The 18,177-nt window shown below is 45.7% G+C and overlaps 1 protein-coding gene across 2 annotated transcripts in view; it reads right to left on the bottom strand.

The window, feature by feature from the left end:
* The window catches only part of ARHGAP40 (Rho GTPase activating protein 40), a 70,185-nt gene that overhangs the window by 6,475 nt on the left and 45,533 nt on the right, over nt 1-18,177 (bottom strand). For both annotated transcript variants that reach the window (XM_040330452.1, XM_040330451.1), the window contains exons 7-13: nt 16,164-16,255; nt 15,852-15,929; nt 12,390-12,549; nt 9,919-10,001; nt 6,584-6,790; nt 3,524-3,658; nt 467-624 (exon numbers count right to left, since the gene is read on the bottom strand). In XM_040330452.1, the coding sequence (XP_040186386.1) occupies nt 467-624; nt 3,524-3,658; nt 6,584-6,790; nt 9,919-10,001; nt 12,390-12,549; nt 15,852-15,929; nt 16,164-16,255 (913 nt within the window). The remainder of the gene's footprint in view (nt 1-466; nt 625-3,523; nt 3,659-6,583; nt 6,791-9,918; nt 10,002-12,389; nt 12,550-15,851; nt 15,930-16,163; nt 16,256-18,177) is intronic.

Raw genomic sequence — 18,177 nt, 5'->3', positions numbered from 1 at the left:
GAAAAAAATCGGTGCTCCCCGGCCATAGGTCCCCCAGACAGCACACATGTAGAGGAGAACTGGGCCTACATGTGTGCCAAGTTTCGGGTCCAGAGGACCTACGGCCGGCCTGTGCCGGGTCCCGAAATTTACCGGAGAAATTACCGTTTAACATGGGAGTCTATGGAAGGGGTGCCCGACTTTGAAAAATCGATGCTTCCCAGCCGTAGGTTCCCCGGACAACAAACTTTGCACACTTGTAGAGTGTGGCTATATGTGTGCCAAGTTTGGGGTCCAAGGGACCTATGGCCGGCCGGTACCGGGTCCCCAAAGTCCAGGAGATTAGGCTCAAAAAGGTGACTCGAGTATAAGCCGAGGGGGGCATTTTCAGCCTAAAAAAAATGTGCTGAAAAACTCGGCTTATACACAAGTATATACGGTATGTTCTTTTTGTGTTGTATTTATGTATATAAACTGTGATATATACCATTTGATCAAGCTCACAGTTCTGATCTGGCAGTTACGCTGGGCTAGGTGTTCTTGGAACTTCTTCAAGACATCTGCTGCACGTGTGCCTTCATCCAGTCGAATAGCCAGGGTGTCCTTAATAAATACTGAAGCTTGGATCTTCACTTGCTTACAGGGCTGGAGAAGGAATGAAAATGAGCAATGAGAAAGGGGGTATGTAAGCTGGGAATTCAATACAATGTATTCATGAAGTGTGTCATACAGCATGGTACTCTAGTTTTGACCCTGGATGGTACAATAGCAGCTCTAACCCCAAAACAGGACTAAAAGGAACTCATATTAGAGAACACTGAACTTTCATGGTTTTAATCAGGGGTCTCCAACTTTCTAAGCAAAGGGACAGTTTAAAAACCCTTCAAGCTTTAAGGGGGGCCAGACTGTGGCCAGCAGGAGTAGAAAATGCCCCCCTGTAGGTGGCAGCAGTGGGGGTCAATCGCTGGGCTGCTATCAATCTATCCAATGAAGAGCCGTGAAGCCGTGGAGAGAGTGACGTGGGATAGGATGCATTAAGGTGAAAAACCACAAAGGTTTACAACGCCTTTAACCGTGCCAAAAGACATTAGCAATAATGAACCAGAAATAAAAGTGCACAAATATAAAACACAAATATAACACTTTCCTTCAGCAGAGCGCCTCTCATTTTTTTAGTCCTGGAGTTCCCCTTGCCAATAGGGTGAATGTATAGGGCATGCTGCTCATTAAGATATCACTACTACATTCGTTGGCAACTTCAAGGTCAATTAGACTAACTATAGTAGCCTTTTAGCTCAAAGGAAACCTGGAGGCTGGCATGGCTGACTTCTCGTTCTGTGAATGATCGTTGCATGGCTGTCATGATGGCCCTTTGAGGGCTTCACTACTTTGGAGTCATTAAGTATGCAGATCAGGACTTCTGACTTTAAAGATCTACATACTTATTTCTTCTGGTCAGTGGCTGAAAATATCAAAGGGTCAGCATAATTATTCAGGCACTAGCACTTTCAGATAGATGGCAGCTCTGCATATTTCGCTTAGAGATGGTTCACTTTAACCACTTAAGCCCCGGACCAATATGCTGCTAAATGCCCAAAGGCGTTTTTACAATTCGGCACTGCGTCGCTTTAACAGACAATTGCGCGCTTGTGCGACGTGGCTTCCAAACAAAATTGGCGTCCTTTTTTCCCCACAAATAGAGCTTTCTTTTGGTGGTATTTGATCACCTCTGCGTTTTTTATTTTTTGCGCTATAAACAAAAATAGAGCGACAATTTTGAAATAAATGCAATATTTTTTACTTTTTGCTATAATAAATATCCCCCAAAAACATATATAAAAAAATATTTTTCCTCAGTTTAGGCCGATACGTATTCTTCTACCTATTTTTGGTAAAAAAAATCGCAATAAGCGCTTATCGATTGGTTTGCGCAAAATTTATAGCGTTTACAAAATAGGGGATATTTTTATTGCATTTTTATAAAAAAAAATTTTTTACTACTAATGGCGGTGATCAGCGATTTTTTTCGTGACTGCGACATTATGGCGGACACTTCGGACAATTTTGACACATTTTTGGGACCATTGTCATTTTCACAGCAAAAAATGCATTTAAATTGCATTGTTTATTGTGAAAATGACAGTTGCAGTTTGGGAGTTAACCACAGGGGGCGCTGAACGTGTTAGGCTTCACCTAGTGTGCGTTTACAACAGTAGGGGGGTGTGGCTGTAGGACTGACGTCATCGATTGTGTCTCCCCTATAAAGGGGATGACACGATCGATGCGCCGCCATAGTGAAGCACGGGGAAGCCGTGTTTACATACGGCTCTCCTCGTTCTTCAGCTCTGGGGAGCGATCGCAACGGAGCGGCTATAAACGAATAGCCGCGCTGTCGTCCCGCATCGCTCCCTGAGGGAATCTGCCCGCAGCGGGGGGGTCCTGATCGGACCCCCCACCCGCTAGAAGGCAAGGACGTATATATACGCCCTTTTGCCTGTCCGTGCCATTTTGCGGACGTAAATAGTCGTGCGGCGGGCGTTAAGTGGTTAAGGACCACCCCCTGCACATATACGTCGGCAGAATGGCACGGCTGGGCACAAGCACGTACCTGTACGTCCTCTTTAAGTGCCCAGCCGTGGGTCGCTCCGTGACCCGCCGACCCCATCGCCGCCGGAGTCCCGCAATAGGTCCCCGGAGCTGAAGAACGCGTAGAGCTGTGTGTAAACACAGCTTCCCCGTTCTTCACTGTGGCGCTGTCATTGATCGTCTGTTCCCTGATATAGGGAAAGACGATCAATGACGTCACACGTCCAGCCTCGCCCCCCTACAGTTAGAAACACATATGAGGTCACACTTAACCCCTTCAGCGCCCCCTAGTGGTTAACTCCTAAACTGCAATTGTCATTTTCACAGTAAACAATGCATTTTTATAGCATTTTTTGCTGTGAAAATTACAATTGTCCCAAAAATGTGTCAAAATTGTCTGATGTGTCCGCCATAATGTCGCAGTCATGAAAAAAATCGCTGATCGCCGCCATTAGTAGTAAAAAAATTTGTTTTATAAAAATGCAATAAAACTATCCCCTATTTTGTAAACGCTATAAATTTTGCGCAAACCAATCGATAAACGCTTATTGAGATTTTTTTTTACCAAAAATTGGTAGAAGAATACGTATCAGCCTAAACTGAGGAAAAACATTTTTTTTTTATATATTTTTTTGGGGGATATTTATTATAGCAAAAAGTAAAATATATTGCATTTTGTTCAAAATTGTCGCTCTATTTTTGTTTATAGCGCAAAAAATAAAAACCGCAGAGGTGATCAAATACCACCAAAAGAAAGCTCTATTTGTGGGAAAAAAAGGACGTCAATTTTGTTTGGGAGCCACATCGCACGACCGCGCATTTGTCAGTTAAAGCGACGCAGTGCCGAATCGCAAAAACTCGTCCTTTACCTGCATTTTGGTCCGGGTCTTAAGTAGTTAAACAAAGCTTTATATCATCCACTAAAAGTTCTTTCCCATTTTCTGTGTGCTGGACATACCTCGGTCTGACTTTTCTCTGGCTTTTCCTTGTCTGTGTGGATTTTTCGTAGGAAGTTGAGCAGTCGACGGTCATTGAATCTCTTATTGCTATTCTCATTCAATTTGCGGACCTGGGACAGCAGAAAGGTTGGGACCTGGGAAATAAACATACGGAGAACAATTACAAACTAATATCTGTTCTAAAGCCATGGGCAAAAGTTTAGAAAATGACACAAATATAAATTTTCACGAAGTCTGCTGCTTCAGTGTTTTTAGATCTTTTTGTCAGATGTTCCTATGGTATACTGAAGTATAATTACAAGCATTTCATAAGTGTCAAAAGGGTTTGATTGACAATTACATTAAGTTTATGCAAAAAAGTCAATATTTTCAGCGTTGACCCTTCTTTTGCAAGGCCTCTGCCATTCTCCCTGGCATGCGGTCAACCAACTTCTGGGCCACATCCTGACTGATGGCAGCCCGTTCTTGCATAATCAATGCTTGGAGTTTGTCAGAATTTGTGGGGGTGTTTTTGTTCTCTTGCCTCTTGAGGTTTGACCACAAGTTCTCAATGGGGTTAAGATCTGGGGGGTTTTCTGGCCATGGACCCAAAATGTCTTTGTTTTTTTCCCCAAGCCACTTATTTATCACTTTTCCCTTATGGCAAGGTGTTCCATAATGCTGGAAAAGGCATTGTCCGTTGCCAAACTGTTCTTGGATGGTTGGGAGAAGTTGCTCTCAGGGGATGTTTTTGTACCATTCTTTATTCATATTTGTGTTCCTAGGTAAAAACTGTGAGTGAGCCCACTCCCTTGCGAAAATGAAAGCGGAGGTCCACACAAAAAAGCAACCTTCACTTTCCGGTGTCACATTTTGTACCTTTCAGGCGGGTGCAGACAGTGGCGTAGCCTGGGGGGTGCGAGGGGGCCACCGCCCCGGGCGCAAAATTTAGAGGGGCGTTGTCACGCGTGTGAAGAGGAGGGAGCACCAACAACAGATGGGACATAGGAACATATGCATGATGTCACCACTCCAGGCTTTACCAGTTATTTTTAAGCACACTCTCCTCTTCCCTACAGCCAGCGCTGTCTCACATGGTGGATCATGTGACCAGACTGGAGATAGCTGAAAATAGGCAAGTCCATGGGTCAGGGGGCTCAAATTACTTGCCTCGGCCCAGGTGCTGACAACCCACGCTACGCCACTGGGTGCAGATACCTGTGTATTTGCACCCACTTCCGGGCATAGACCCCCGTGGGTCATGCCCCCCCCCCCCCCACTGTCTTCTGAAAAAAACACACAGGTCCCAGAACACAGCGGGGACCAGTTAGGACGCGCAGCGCGACTCGCACAGTAGAGAACCAGGAAGTGAAGCCGCAACGCTTCACTTCCTAATTCCCTCACCGAGGATGGCGACGGGGGCAGCCGAGAGCTAGGCTTTGGCTGCCGACATCGTGGACACCCTGGACAGGTAAGTGTCCATATATTAAAAGTCTGCAGCTGCAGTATTTGTAGCTGCTGGTTTTTAAGATTTGTTTTTTAGGCAGACCTCCGCTTTAAAGGATCACTAAAGTTAAAAAAAAATTAACAAACATGTTATACTTACCTCCACTGTGCAGCTCGTTTTCGAGTGGACCCGGACCTGGTCTTCTGGGTCCCTCGGCGGCTGTCTCGAGCCCCCCCGGCAAGAACTCGAGCTTGCATGGTGTTGAGTTCTTGCGGGCGCACTCCTGTGATACAGCCGTTGGCCATAGCCGCCGACTGTATCACTCGGCCCCGCCCCCCCGGTGCGCCGCGTCATTGGATGTGATTGACCGCAGCGCAAGCCAATGGCTTTGCTGCTTTCAATCAACCAATGAAAGAGCCGGGAAGACATCCAAGAAGCCTGCGCGTTCACGGCGTGGGACTTTCGAGGGGTCAGGTAAGTAAAGGGGGGGTTCGGGGGGGCCTCTAATCCGCAGATGTTTTTTCACCTTAATGCGTAGAATGCATTAAAGTGAAAAAACTTTTACCTTTACAACCTTTTTAATATTTGTGTCGTTATTAAAACTTTTGTTCATGACTGTATATGTTTTCTGTAAAATATTAGTATATCATGAAAGTTTAGTTCTAATCCAATTAGCATGCTGTCATGGAAAACTATAGATGTAGCAGAGTCTCTGGAATAACTCTTATCAGCTTTCTGCATGCAAATCTTTGAATTGCATGCATAGACCTGCTCCTCAGGGGCAAGGAGAAGATTACATTTTTTATTTTAATGGTTCACAGCTGGATTTTTTTTTTTTAAACTTCAAATATTTATAAAAACTGATGTAAATGCTTGTATGAAAGTAAACAATCTTTAATTACCGTATTTATCAGCGTATAACACACACTTTTTACTCTGAAAATAGAGGGTAAACCGTACCTGCGTGTTATACGCCAATATATATATATTTTACCAACAGGGGGACGGGGATCGGGCAGTCCGCCCTGAGTGCCACTCATTGGGAGGATGTCAGTCCGGTCCCCCTGCCTCTCCTGGCCCTGGGACAGCGCTGCCATAACTTAAAAACTTTAGAAAACATCACTGCCAGCCCTTCCTCCTGTGTCACGCTCAATACAAATGGAATTCTGTAATACCTCAAGTAACGCCGCTCTCCTCCTCCTCGAGTGTAGCTTTTGATTGGAGGAAAGCAGTCATGTGACCATCAATGAAACGGCAGAGGAGAGTCACACGACCGGGTCCATGAGAGAGCGGCGTCAATCGAGGTACACAGAAGCTTTGTTTTACAACAGTGACACAGGAGCAGTGTAGAAGGGGCTGGCAGTGATCTTCTCTCAACCCTAGAGTAGGCTGGCAATGCTGTCCCAGGAGACTGGGGGTCTCCTGGGAGTGCAGGGGGACGACGACTTTATAATGAAAGGGGGCTGTGAACTGTACTGTGCAGGGGTCCGTGTGCTGTGCAAAGTTTTTTTCCTGAAACTTCCCTCTTAAAATTAGAGTGCGTGTTATACGCCTGTGCGCATTATACGCTGATAAATACGGTATTTTCAAACAATAATAATCTAAAAGCAATTATCCATGGCAGAGTACTCACCGTCCATAGAAGATCTTGATAATGCACCATAGCCATGACCAAACCAGCCACTCCCTCTGCCAATTGCTTTTCACCACCTTCTGGGCCTTTGCAGTTGTTCCCTCGAAACAAGAAGAGATTAGGCGCCATTATGGTGGCAATGTTCCATAATGACATGAGATTTTTCTTCTCTAGAGATGCCACTTTGCTGAGGAACTCCAACAAGGCCTGCATTCCAAAATCAATACAAAGTCATTGTTACGGTGAGACATAAACATGTGAAAAATAAATCCAATTTTGCTATAAATAATTGTATAGATATGCAGAATGGAACTAAAGACAAACTTAATAATTCAACTAGAGCATAATGTTTAATCTTGGAAAAAGGTCTGCCATTTTAAACATACTATATAAAGAAAGCCAAGTCCAAATTAAAAATGTAGGGCCAGATTCACAGAAAAAGTACGCCGGAGTATCTGCTGATACTCCGGCGTACTTTCAAATTTGCCACGTCGTATCTTTATTTGTAATTCACAAACAAAGATACGACGGCTTTTGGCTTCGTACGCCTTCGGATCTTAGGATGCAATACTTCGGCGACCGCTGGGTGGAGTTTGCGTCATTTTCCACGTCGGGTATGCAAATTAGCCGTTTACGGCGATCCACGAAGGTACACGCGTTCGTCGCATTCTCTTACGTCGTCGCTAGTCGGTTTTTCCCGTCGCAAACTTAAGCCTGCTATTTCATGGCTTAGATTTAGACCAGCCATGTTGAAGTATGGTCGTCGTTCCCGCGTCGAATTTCAAAAAAATTATTTTTTTGCGTAAGACTTTCGGGAATACGAAAGGACGTAACGCACGTCGCCGTTCAAAAAACACGTTGGGGCGTCGTAATTTCGCGCAAAGCACGGCGGGAAATTTCCTAACGGAGCATGCGCAGAACGTTCGGCGCGGGAACGCGCCTAATTTAAATGGTACACGTCCCATTTGAATTAGGCGGGCTTGCGCCGGACGGCTTTACGCTACGCCGCTGCAAGTTTACACGCAAGTGCTTTGTGAATCAAGCACCTACGATGAAAACTTGCGGCGGAGTAACGTAAAGGGGATACGTTACGCCGCCGTAATTGTTCGTGAATCTGGCCGTAATACCTAATGGAGAATCACTAAAGTAGATTGGTAAATAATTGTGATAAAACAGACAGCAGAAACATAGAGCCATGGGGGATGAAGAAAACTGCATGACACTGGCACTTTACAGTAAGGAACTAGAGGAAACTATATTGTTACTATCAAAGATTCTTAACTATCCGCCACCTATATTAGACTTTGGTAGACGTCACATTTAGAAGCCTTTGGTTGACATCTTTAGAGTAGGAAAACAAGTCATGCTGAAAGTGTAGGTGGAGGTAATTATTCAGCATTTTCAGGAGTGGGCAGGACGATTAAAAAAATTACAGGTCAAGCCTCGTACACACGACCGGTTTTCTCGGCAAGAAAGCTACTGGGAGAGCTTTTTGCCGTGAAAACCGTGCTCTCTCTTCGAGAAAACTGCTGGGAATCCCGACGAGAAAAATAGAGAACCTGCTCTATTTTCTCGTCGGGATTCTCGGCAGAGTGTTTCCTGCCGAGAAAACGGTTTGTCAGTATGCTTACCTGTCCCCAGGTTAACCCGCGCATGCTTGATGAGACTTCGACGCATGCGCGGTAGCATACAAGGGTAGTGTAGTGTGTAGCAAGATGGCGGCGACGGCATCGAAATGTGACGAGCGCCGTCTCATCGTAGTCGATGACGTCACTGCATTCTTGCCATTCAAAAGAACGGCGGTTCTTTTGAATGGCCGTCTGTATGCACGGCAAGCTTTCCAGGAATCCCGTCAGGAAAACCGACGTTTTTTCCCTCTGTGTACAGGGCTTAACTGTCATTCGAGAGAGAAGGCAAACAGGAAAGAAAGGTAGGACAGAAAGTCAGAGTAGTAATGGTGAAAAGTCAACAAGGATGGATGGATGGAAGGAAAGGTAGAAAGGAAGCTTGGAAAAGAATCAAGGGAAGAGCGGAAGGAAAAAAAAGAAGAATAGAAATAAAGGAAGGGTTGAAAAAGAGGACTAGTAAGAAAGAAAGAAAGGAAGGGAGGAATTGTAGAAAAAAGGGTGGCAAGCAATGAAGAAATGGAATAGAATAAAGAAGGGTGGCAAGTACAGAAGGGCAGGAAAGGGTGGGGAAGGGAAAGGGTGGGGAAGGGAAAGGGTGGGGAAGGGAAATGGTGGGGAAGGGAAGGGCACTTTCGCCTATGGATAGCATCACCCATCAGAGATTTGGCCCACAAAACGCATTTTCTGCCTTTCTGTTTTCCTGAGGTTACTTGTGATACCAATAAAAGACATTGGACTCGAGATGATCTTTTGACATACTTGTTGGCTTATTTACATACAAAAAAAATGTGGGAAGGAAGGTTGGATAGATACGAAGGATGGGGGGGGGGGGGGTGGATTGGATTGAAGAGTACAACAGGACAGAGGATGGGAAAGAAGGAAAGGGTAGGAAAGGTAAGGAAAATGAGAGAGGGAAGGAAGAAGGAAGAGGGAAGGAAGAAGGAAGAGGGAAGGAAGAAGGAAGAGGGAAGGAAGAAGGAAGAGGGAAGGAAGAAGGAATAGGGAAGAGGGAAGGAATAGGGAAGAGGGAAGGAAGAAGGAAGAGGGAAGGAAGAAGGTAGAAGGAAGAGGGAAGGAAGAAGGAAGAGGGAAGAGGGAAGGAAGAGGGAAGGAAGAGGGAAGGAAGGAAGGAAGGAAGAGGGAGGAGGAAGGAAGAAGGAAGGAAGAGGGAGGAGGAAGGAAGAAGGAAGGAAGGAAGAGGGAGGGGGGAAGGAAGAAGGAAGGAAGAGGGAGGAAGGAAGGAAGGAAGGAAGGAAGGAAGAGGGAGGAGGAAGGAAGAAGGAAGGAAGAGGGAGGAGGAAGGAAGAAGGAAGGAAGAGGGAGGAGGAAGGAAGAAGGAAGGAAGAGGGAGGAGGAAGGAAGAAGGAAGGAAGAGGGAGGAGGAAGGAAGAAGGAAGGAAGAGGGAAGAGGAAGGAAGAAGGAAGGAAGAGGGAAGAGGAAGGAAGAAGGAAGAAGGAAGAAGAAAGAAGAAAGAAAAAAGAAGAAAGAAGAAAGTACAAAATGTGTATATTAATTATATGAGAACAAAACCATTCCTTGCTTTGGATTGATCTATGAAATCATAAAAAGTGACGGACAAGGAAAAACAAGGGAAGCCAGCTCATCAGGGAAACAAGGCAAACCCTATTTACCATCAACCCTGCGCTAACGCGGCTCCAAAATCCTGACAGAAAAAGAAGTACGGGAATAGAACATGAAACACTTACCTTTAAGGTACAGCGGTTTGCATCTGGAAGGATCAGTATAAGCAGGTTGAGAGCTTGAAGCCTTTGTTTGAGGTTTGAAATCTCTATATGAAAAGAAAAACAAGCAGAACATTAAGCTACTTTAGGCCTATGTGATGGGTATAGTCAATGAATTGGAGTTCAAAATATCGTATTTATCGGCATATAACAGGCACAGGCGTTTAACACACAACTTCATTTTGAGATGGAAGTTTTAGGGAAAATTTTTTAATTTTAAATAAAGAACTTTGAAGCAAAATAACGGTCAGTACCCATCAATGCAGCCTTATTTGTGCGCATATGCAGCCTCACCAGTGCCCATCTGCAGCCTCACTAGTGCCCATCAATGCCCATCTGCAGCCTCGCTATTGCCTATCAATGCAGCTTGATCAATGCCCATCTGCAGCCTCACTATTGCCTATCAATGCAGCTTGATCAACGCCCATCTGCAGCCTCACAAGTGCCCATCAATGCAGCTTGATCAATGCGCATCTGCAGCCTCAAAGCCCATAAACTAAACTCTATGTTAGCCTATGCGCCCATGCACACCTGGGCGTTTTTTTTGTGTTAATGAGCTTTGGAGTTTATTGGCTTTTTTCTGAACGCCCAAAATTTGCGTTAAAAGTGCAGTTTTTCGGTGGAAAAAAAACACAAAAAAAACGTAAATGTCGAAAAACGCTCAAAAACGCTCGCGCCAGCATTTTTTAGCTTTTTTTTATCCATTGAAAAAAAAAAAAAAAGCTAAAAAAACGCTACACTGAAAAATGCTTATAAACGCTATTGCAAAAACGCTAAAAAACATTGAAAGGCTCCCTGCAAAGCTACTGGCGTTTGTATAGCTTTTTTTTTAGCTTCAGTGTACATGGAGCCTAAAGCCTCGTACACACGATCAGTCCATCTGATGAGAACGGTCTGAAGGACCGTTGTCATAGGTTAACCGATGAAGCTGACTGATGGTCCGTCGCGCCCACACACCATAGGTTAAATAACCGATCGTGTCAGAACGCGGTGACGTAAAACGCCACGTAAAAAAGTTCAATGCTTCCAAGCATGCGTCGACTTGATTCTGAGCATGCGTGGATTTTTAACCGATGGTCGTGCCTACTAACGATCGGTTTTGACCTATCGGTTAGGAATCCATCGGTTAAATTTAAAGCAAGTTGGCCTTTTTTTAACCTATGGTTAAATAACCTATGGGGCCCACACACGATCGGTTTTGACCGATGAAAACGGCCCATCAGACCGTTGTCCTCTGGTTAACCTATCTTGTGGATGAGGCCTAAAAGTGTATGTCAAGGCAAAATAAAAACCAAACATAAAAAACAAACAAACAAAAAAAAAACATGCAATACATGCACATTTCCCCCATACTTTTTGCATTTAAAGACCCCTCAAGTACAGAAAAATACTGGAGTTGCCAGAATTGCACTCAGTTCTCCTCTTTGTGGACTGACAACATCGCGCCAGATCCACATACATTGCGATCGGCGCAGCGTATCGGAGATACACTACGCCGCCGTACCTTACCTGGCGTATATTCGAATCCTCAGCGAGTTTGCGCCGTAAGTTACGGCGGCGTAGTGTATTTCTGGCGGCGGATTTCAAATTGGGCGGGTTGGGGGCGGGTTTCATTTAAATGAAGCGCGTCCCCGCACCAAATGAACTGCGCATGCGTCGTCCGGAAATTTCCTGCCGTGCTTTGTGCGAAATGACGTCGCAACAACGTAATTTTTTGAACTTAGACGTGAGTTACGTCCATCCCTATTCACGGACGACTTACGCCAAAAAAAAATTCAAATTTCGACGCGGGAACGACGGCCATACTTAACATGGCAAGTCTATCTATACGCGGGAAAATACCAGCTTTAACTATACGCCGGAAAAAGCAGACTACAGACGACGTTAGAAAATGCGACGGTCGCGTGTACGTTCGTGGATCGTCGTAAATCGCTAATTTGCATACCCGGCGCGGAAAACGACGCAAACTCCACCCAGCGGGCGCCGAAGAATTGCATCTAAGATCCGAAGGCGTACGAAGCCGTACGCCTGTCCGATCTTACCCAAATTCCGTCGTATCTTGGTTTGAGGATTCAAACTAAAGATACGACGCCGGAAATTTGAAAGTATGCCGGCGCCGGTGTACTTCGTCTGTGGATCTGGCCCATCGTTTTTATGTGGACTGCCCACATTTTTGACACTACCAACATTTTGCACGCATCAAACAGATATACGGTAACTAAATGCTTTCAAGAGTATTTATAACAATCCAAAAGAGAGCAAATAGATGTTGATTGTTACATTATAATTTCACGTTTGTCACTTTGGCATCTCCAAACTTTATGTCTAGGAAAGTTGCCATGGATTTGTGAAGCAATGAATATTTATCCTCACAAAGAGCTTTGGTAATGTTTCCTCCGATTCCGCAGAGCATTATAGTAAATCAGATTGCTTACTTTGTACAGCAGCGAAAGCCGGCAGATACTCTGCAGTGAGAAGGGGGGCGGGCAGCTCTCGGAGGAACAGCTTCAGGAGCCCGGCGACATCGTGTGGATTAACTTCATCCCAAGAAAAGAGGCCGGCATAGAAATTCCTCTCCAGGCGCTGCTGTAAGGACTGAAACCAGAGCAGCAGAAAGATATAAAACCGCAGCGACGATAACAAGCAGTGCATAAAATACAAATCGTCATGAGAGGGAATAGAAACATTTTTCTAAATGTCTACAACAGACGTGCTGGATAATTTTCACCTTGGCAAAAAATAAAATAAAATAAAAAACATGGCTCTTTAATTTTTTTTTTTTTTACTTAAGTAATATTACAAGTTTTCCACCTTCTACAACAAGGCCATGCAAAAAAAAGAATCGCTTTTCCACATCAAGAGTTCTCAATTATCTATGTGTTCTAAAGCAATTGTCACCAAACTGCGGCCCGGGGGCCAGATGTGACACTTTGTTTGCCTATATCTGGCCCTGGTAGCAGTGTTCTTCCCACTGACACCAACAACAGTGGGGTATAATTTCTCCCACTGACACCAATGATGGGGGGAATTTTACTCTCACTGACACCATTTACGGGGTGCTATTCCTTCCACCGACACCAAGAATGGAGGGCTATACCTCTCACTGACACAAACAATAGGGGGCTATTCCTCCCACTGACACCGATGATGGGCCACTATTCCTCCCACTGACACCAATGATGGGGGGAATTTTCTTCTCACTGACACCATTTATGGGGCGCTATTCCTTCCACTGACACCAAGAACGGAGGGCTATACCTCTCACTGACACCAACTATGGGGTACTATTCCTCCCACTGACGACAACAATGGGACACTGCTGTTATTTTAACAATTCCATCATATGGAGGAACACTGGCTCACAACATTATACATTTTACAAGTGTTATGATAATATCCATGTAGATAGATGAATTTTATATGTTTTGGGTGTGTATATAGATGTAATAAAACAATTTCTTACTCCTGTATGTACACATTTGATGTGCTATGAATGTGCATATATCTAATAAAGGTTTTGTTTACCAAGTTTCCGGTATCTTTCACGTGCCTCATTAAGGCCCCTTTCACACTTGCGACGTTGGTGGCAAGGTGCCGGTATTTTTAGCGGCGCTTTACCGTCGTTTTTGCTGTGCTATTCGGCCACTAGGGGGCGCTTTTAACCACCGATGGCGTCCGAAAAAGGGTTAAAACCTCCCGCAAAGTGCCGCTGCAGTGGCGCTTTGCTGGCGGTTCAGCGGTGCTTTCAATGGGCAGGGGCACTTTAGGAGCGGTGTATACACCGCTCCTACAGCGCTTCAAAGATGCGGCTGGCAGGACATTTTTGAGCGCCCTGCCAGCGCATCCCTCCAGTGTGAAAGCTCTCCAGTGAGAGAAGAGCCTCTTTCAGGGTGCTTTGCAGGCGCTATTTTTAGCACTATAGCGCCTGCAAAGCGCCCCAGTGTGAAAGAAGCCTTAAAGGGCCAAATACCCCCTTTTTCTATTATAAAATTAGGAATGGAGGCACCTATCTAGGTGCCTCATTTAAAGTCCCAAACGCCTCCCCTTTTATTTCAACAATGGGACACTATTCCTCCCACTAAACACAATGATGGGGCATTACTCTTTCCTTTGACACCAACAATGAGACACTATCCATCCCACTGACACCAACAATGAGACACTATCCATCCCACTGACACCAACAATGAGACACTATCCATCCCACTGACACCAACAATGGGGCACTATTTCCACAAATACCAATAATGGGGCACTATTCCTCCCACTGACTCCAACAATGGGGTGCCATTAGCAAACACGTGACAAAGAAATTTTAGATGGTACCAGTCAGGGGCGGACTGACCATTGGGACTCCCGGGCACTGCCCGAGGGCCCCATGCCTCTAGGGGGCCCCATCGGGGTTGCCAGGCTCAATAAAACCAGGGACAGTATGTCAAAATCTGTGTTTTTTTTACATCTGTCCCCGATATGTCCGAAACCGGCATGCTTTTGATGTTAAAATTCTGAGATTTTAGCTGCCCCGCCTCTGCACTGCCTCCTGGCGTGGTGGCCATTTGTAAGCCCAGGGGCTCCATAATCTTATATTGCCCGGGGGCCCCATGAGTTGTCAGTCCACCCCTGGTACCAGTTCTTTCTTCAAAAGGGTAGAAACATTAATGCTCCTGACTGCTTGTCATGATAAAAGGTATAAAACTGCGAGGCAAAACACATATTGGTGTGTTGATTAAAAATAAAATGAAAGTAGAAAGCTTTTTGTCCTTTTAGGGTTCATGTACATCTGTTCTGTGTGAATGAGGGAAAATATGAATGTTATTAGGCTATTTTCTCTCCAGGTTGAATGTTTTCATTCAAACTAAATTGAATGAATCAGGAAAATACTGAATTAAGGTTACTAGAAGAGGCTGATGATAAAAACATATTTACCATATATACTCGAGTATAAGCCAAATTTTTCAGCACATTTTTTTGTGCTGAAAATGGCCCCCTCGGCTTATACGCGAGTCACCTTTTTGCGCCTGATCTCCCAGATTTTGGGGACCCGGTATCGGCCGGTCGTAAGTCCCTGGACCCCATACTGGCACACATGTTGCCCCACTCTTCCTCTACAAGTGTGCAAAGTTTGTTGTCCGGGGGACCTATGGCCGGGGAGCACTGATGTTTCAAAGCCGGGCACCCCTTCCATAGACTCTGATGTTAAATGGTCATTTCTCCAGTGACTTTGGGCACCCGGTACCGGCTGGTCGTAGGTCCCCTGGACCCGGAACTTGGCACACATGTAGCCCCATTTCTCCTCTACACGTGTGCAATGTTTGTTGTCTGGGGGACCTACGGACGGGGAGCACCGATTTTTCAAAGCCGGGCACCCCTTCCATAGACTCCTGTGTTAAACGTCAGTCTAGGCATGGGTACAGTGAGGCATGGGCACAGTGAAGCATGGGCACAATGAGGCATGGGCACATGAACATAGCAAGGCAAAGTGAGGCACAGTGAGGCATGCAGATGGACACCCTAGGCTTATACTCGAGTCAATACGCTTTCCCAGTTTTTTGTGGTAAAATTAGGTGCCTCGGCTTATATTCGGGTCGGCCTATACTCGAGCATATAGGGTACAGTACTACATATAGTGGCCATAATGCAGATTTTCCCAATTCACTCTATTCTGCATGAATGATAAACAAACATTCGCCCTGGAGAGAAAAATAGCCTACACTAACATTCGTTTTTTCCCCCAATCCTACAGAACAAAATGTACCGTTATTTCCGTTTATTTAATTTCATAAATTAGTCATTTCCACTATTTACTTCAGCAGGATACAACAAGAACAGTGACATAATATAATATAAAAGGCAATAAAATAAAGCACTTATTATTCCTCTTACAAGGAAAGACTTACCTTAATCCGAGCCTGTGAGCCAGATATCCTTAAAATACCCTGAACATCTATGCCCTTCTTTTCCAAACATGTGAGAATCTGCAGGAAGGTAGACAACAAAAAGCTTCAATTTCAGTTATTATCACACATCAGCAATGCCTCCATTTATTGCTATCATGAATTTAATGATCATTTGTGGTCAGATCTTAGCGTGGCAATACAGGCACGCGTTGGGGGTAGGAATTAAGAAAGCATGCTCTACCCATTCATTAACACCCACAATGCATTTCAATTTTGTTGTACACGGTTTTAAAGGTAACAAAAATAACTCACCGCCTGAAGGAGGAGTGGGACCTGCGTATTGGAAATCACCCTGCGGTCCTGTTCCAGCAAACCTGTAATCGGCACCCCAAAAAGTTTGCTTTCTAACATGGGAAAAAAAACACAAGAAATAAAATGTAAGGGCCAAGAAATAAAATAACTAAAGGACAACAAAGACATAAAACAAGAGAGAAACAGGTTCGTAAAATAGAGGCTCCAAATGTAAGGCTGCACTGTGAACCAAGTAGCTAACAGAGCACAGAGGAAAGAGACTACTACTTTTTTTTTCAGTACTTCGGTTTTTCTTTATTTGTATAAAATTATTTACGATGTTCAGGACTGAAAGATAAAAATGTAAATAAAATAAAAATAATCTTATTTAGCCAGCAGATGGAACTCTTAGCTACTTTTCATGTGTTTTCTGCTGTGTCTCTATCCGCTTTGCTGGAAAAAAAAAACTCAGGCAATGAAAGTGGCCCATGGTCCATGCAGGGTTCAAGCAATCGGAGAGAGCAATGTTCGCAGACAATGGGCCAGATTCAAGAAGCAATTGCGCCTGTGTAACCATAGGTTACACAGCGCAATTGCTTACTTGCTCCGGCGTAGCGAATGCTCCTGATTCAGGAACATCGCTACGCCGACTGCAGCCTAAAATCTGCGTCACATAAGGCTCTTATGCCACGCAGATTTTAGGCTGCATTCTTGCGTTGGCCGCTAGGGGGCGCTCCCATTGTGATCTGTGTATAGTATGCAAATTGCATACTAACACCGATTCACAACGTTGCGCGAGCCCTGCGTACGCAAATTACGTAGTTTGCGTACGTCGGGTTTCGCGTAAGGTTACACATCCTAATAGCGGGCGCAGCCAATGCTATAGGATACCCACGTTCCCGCGTCGCGATATTTAAAATCTACGTCGTTTGCGTAAGTGAATCGTGAATGGCGCTGGACGCCATTCACGTTCACTTTGAAGCAAATGACGTCCTTGCGACGTCATTTGCCGCAATGCACGTCGGGAAAGTTTCCCGACGGAGCATGCGCTTTACACTCGGCGCGGGAGCGCGCCTAATTTAAATGATTCCCGCCCCCGGCGGGATCATTTACATTGCGCGCGCGCGCTTACGCCGGGCAATTTTGCCGGCGCGCCCTCGCAATTTACGGAGCTACTGCTCCGTGAATCAAGGGCAGCGCCAAATATTTGCGGGGGCGCAGGGCAAAATCGTTGCCCTGTGCCTCCGCAAATAAAGTGCAAATGTACCTGAATCTGGGCCAATGATAGTGTCATACAGGCTGTTCTTGACAGATTGATTACCTGCGTGATGGTGCATGAATAGGTAGGGGGCCTTCTCCACTGGCCAACATGCAAGGGTACCCTTCCACACTGTGCAAGGAGACCCTTCCCTACTGACTGCCAGTGCAAGGGGGCCCTTCCCTCACTAATCACCAGGGCAAGGAGGCCCTTCCCTCACTGATCACCAGGGCAAGGAGGCCCTTCCCTCACTGATCACCAGTGCAAGGAGGCCCTTCCCTCACTGATCACCAGTGCAAGGAGGCCCTTCCCTCACTGATCACCAGTGCAAGGAGGCCCTTCCCTCACTGATCACCAGTGCAAGGAGGCCCTTCCCTCACTGATCACCAGGGCAAGGAGGCCCTTCCCTCACTGATCACCAGGGCAAGGAGGCCCTTCCCTCACTGATCACCAGGGCAAGGAGGCCCTTCCCTCACTGATCACCAGGGCAAGGAGGCCCTTCCCTCACTGATCACCAGGGCAAGGAGGCCCTTCCCTCACTGATCACCAGGGCAAGGAGGCCCTTCCCTCACTGATCACCAGGGCAAGGGGGCCCTTCCCTCACTGATTACCAGTGCAAGGGGGCCCTTCCCTCACTGATCACCAGGGCAAGGGGGCCCTTCCCTCACTGATCACCAGTGCAAGGGGGCCCTTCCCACACTGATCACCAGGGCAAGGAGGCCCTTCCCTCACTGATCACCAGTGCAAGGGGGCCCTTCCCTCACTGATCACCAGGGC

The sequence above is a fragment of the Rana temporaria genome, chromosome 12 (genome assembly GCF_905171775.1).
Source record: "Rana temporaria chromosome 12, aRanTem1.1, whole genome shotgun sequence".
Classification (NCBI taxonomy): Eukaryota; Metazoa; Chordata; class Amphibia; order Anura; family Ranidae; genus Rana; species Rana temporaria.
The sequence above is the reverse complement of the archived record's forward strand: the minus strand, read 5'-3'. Positions and strand labels throughout refer to the sequence as shown.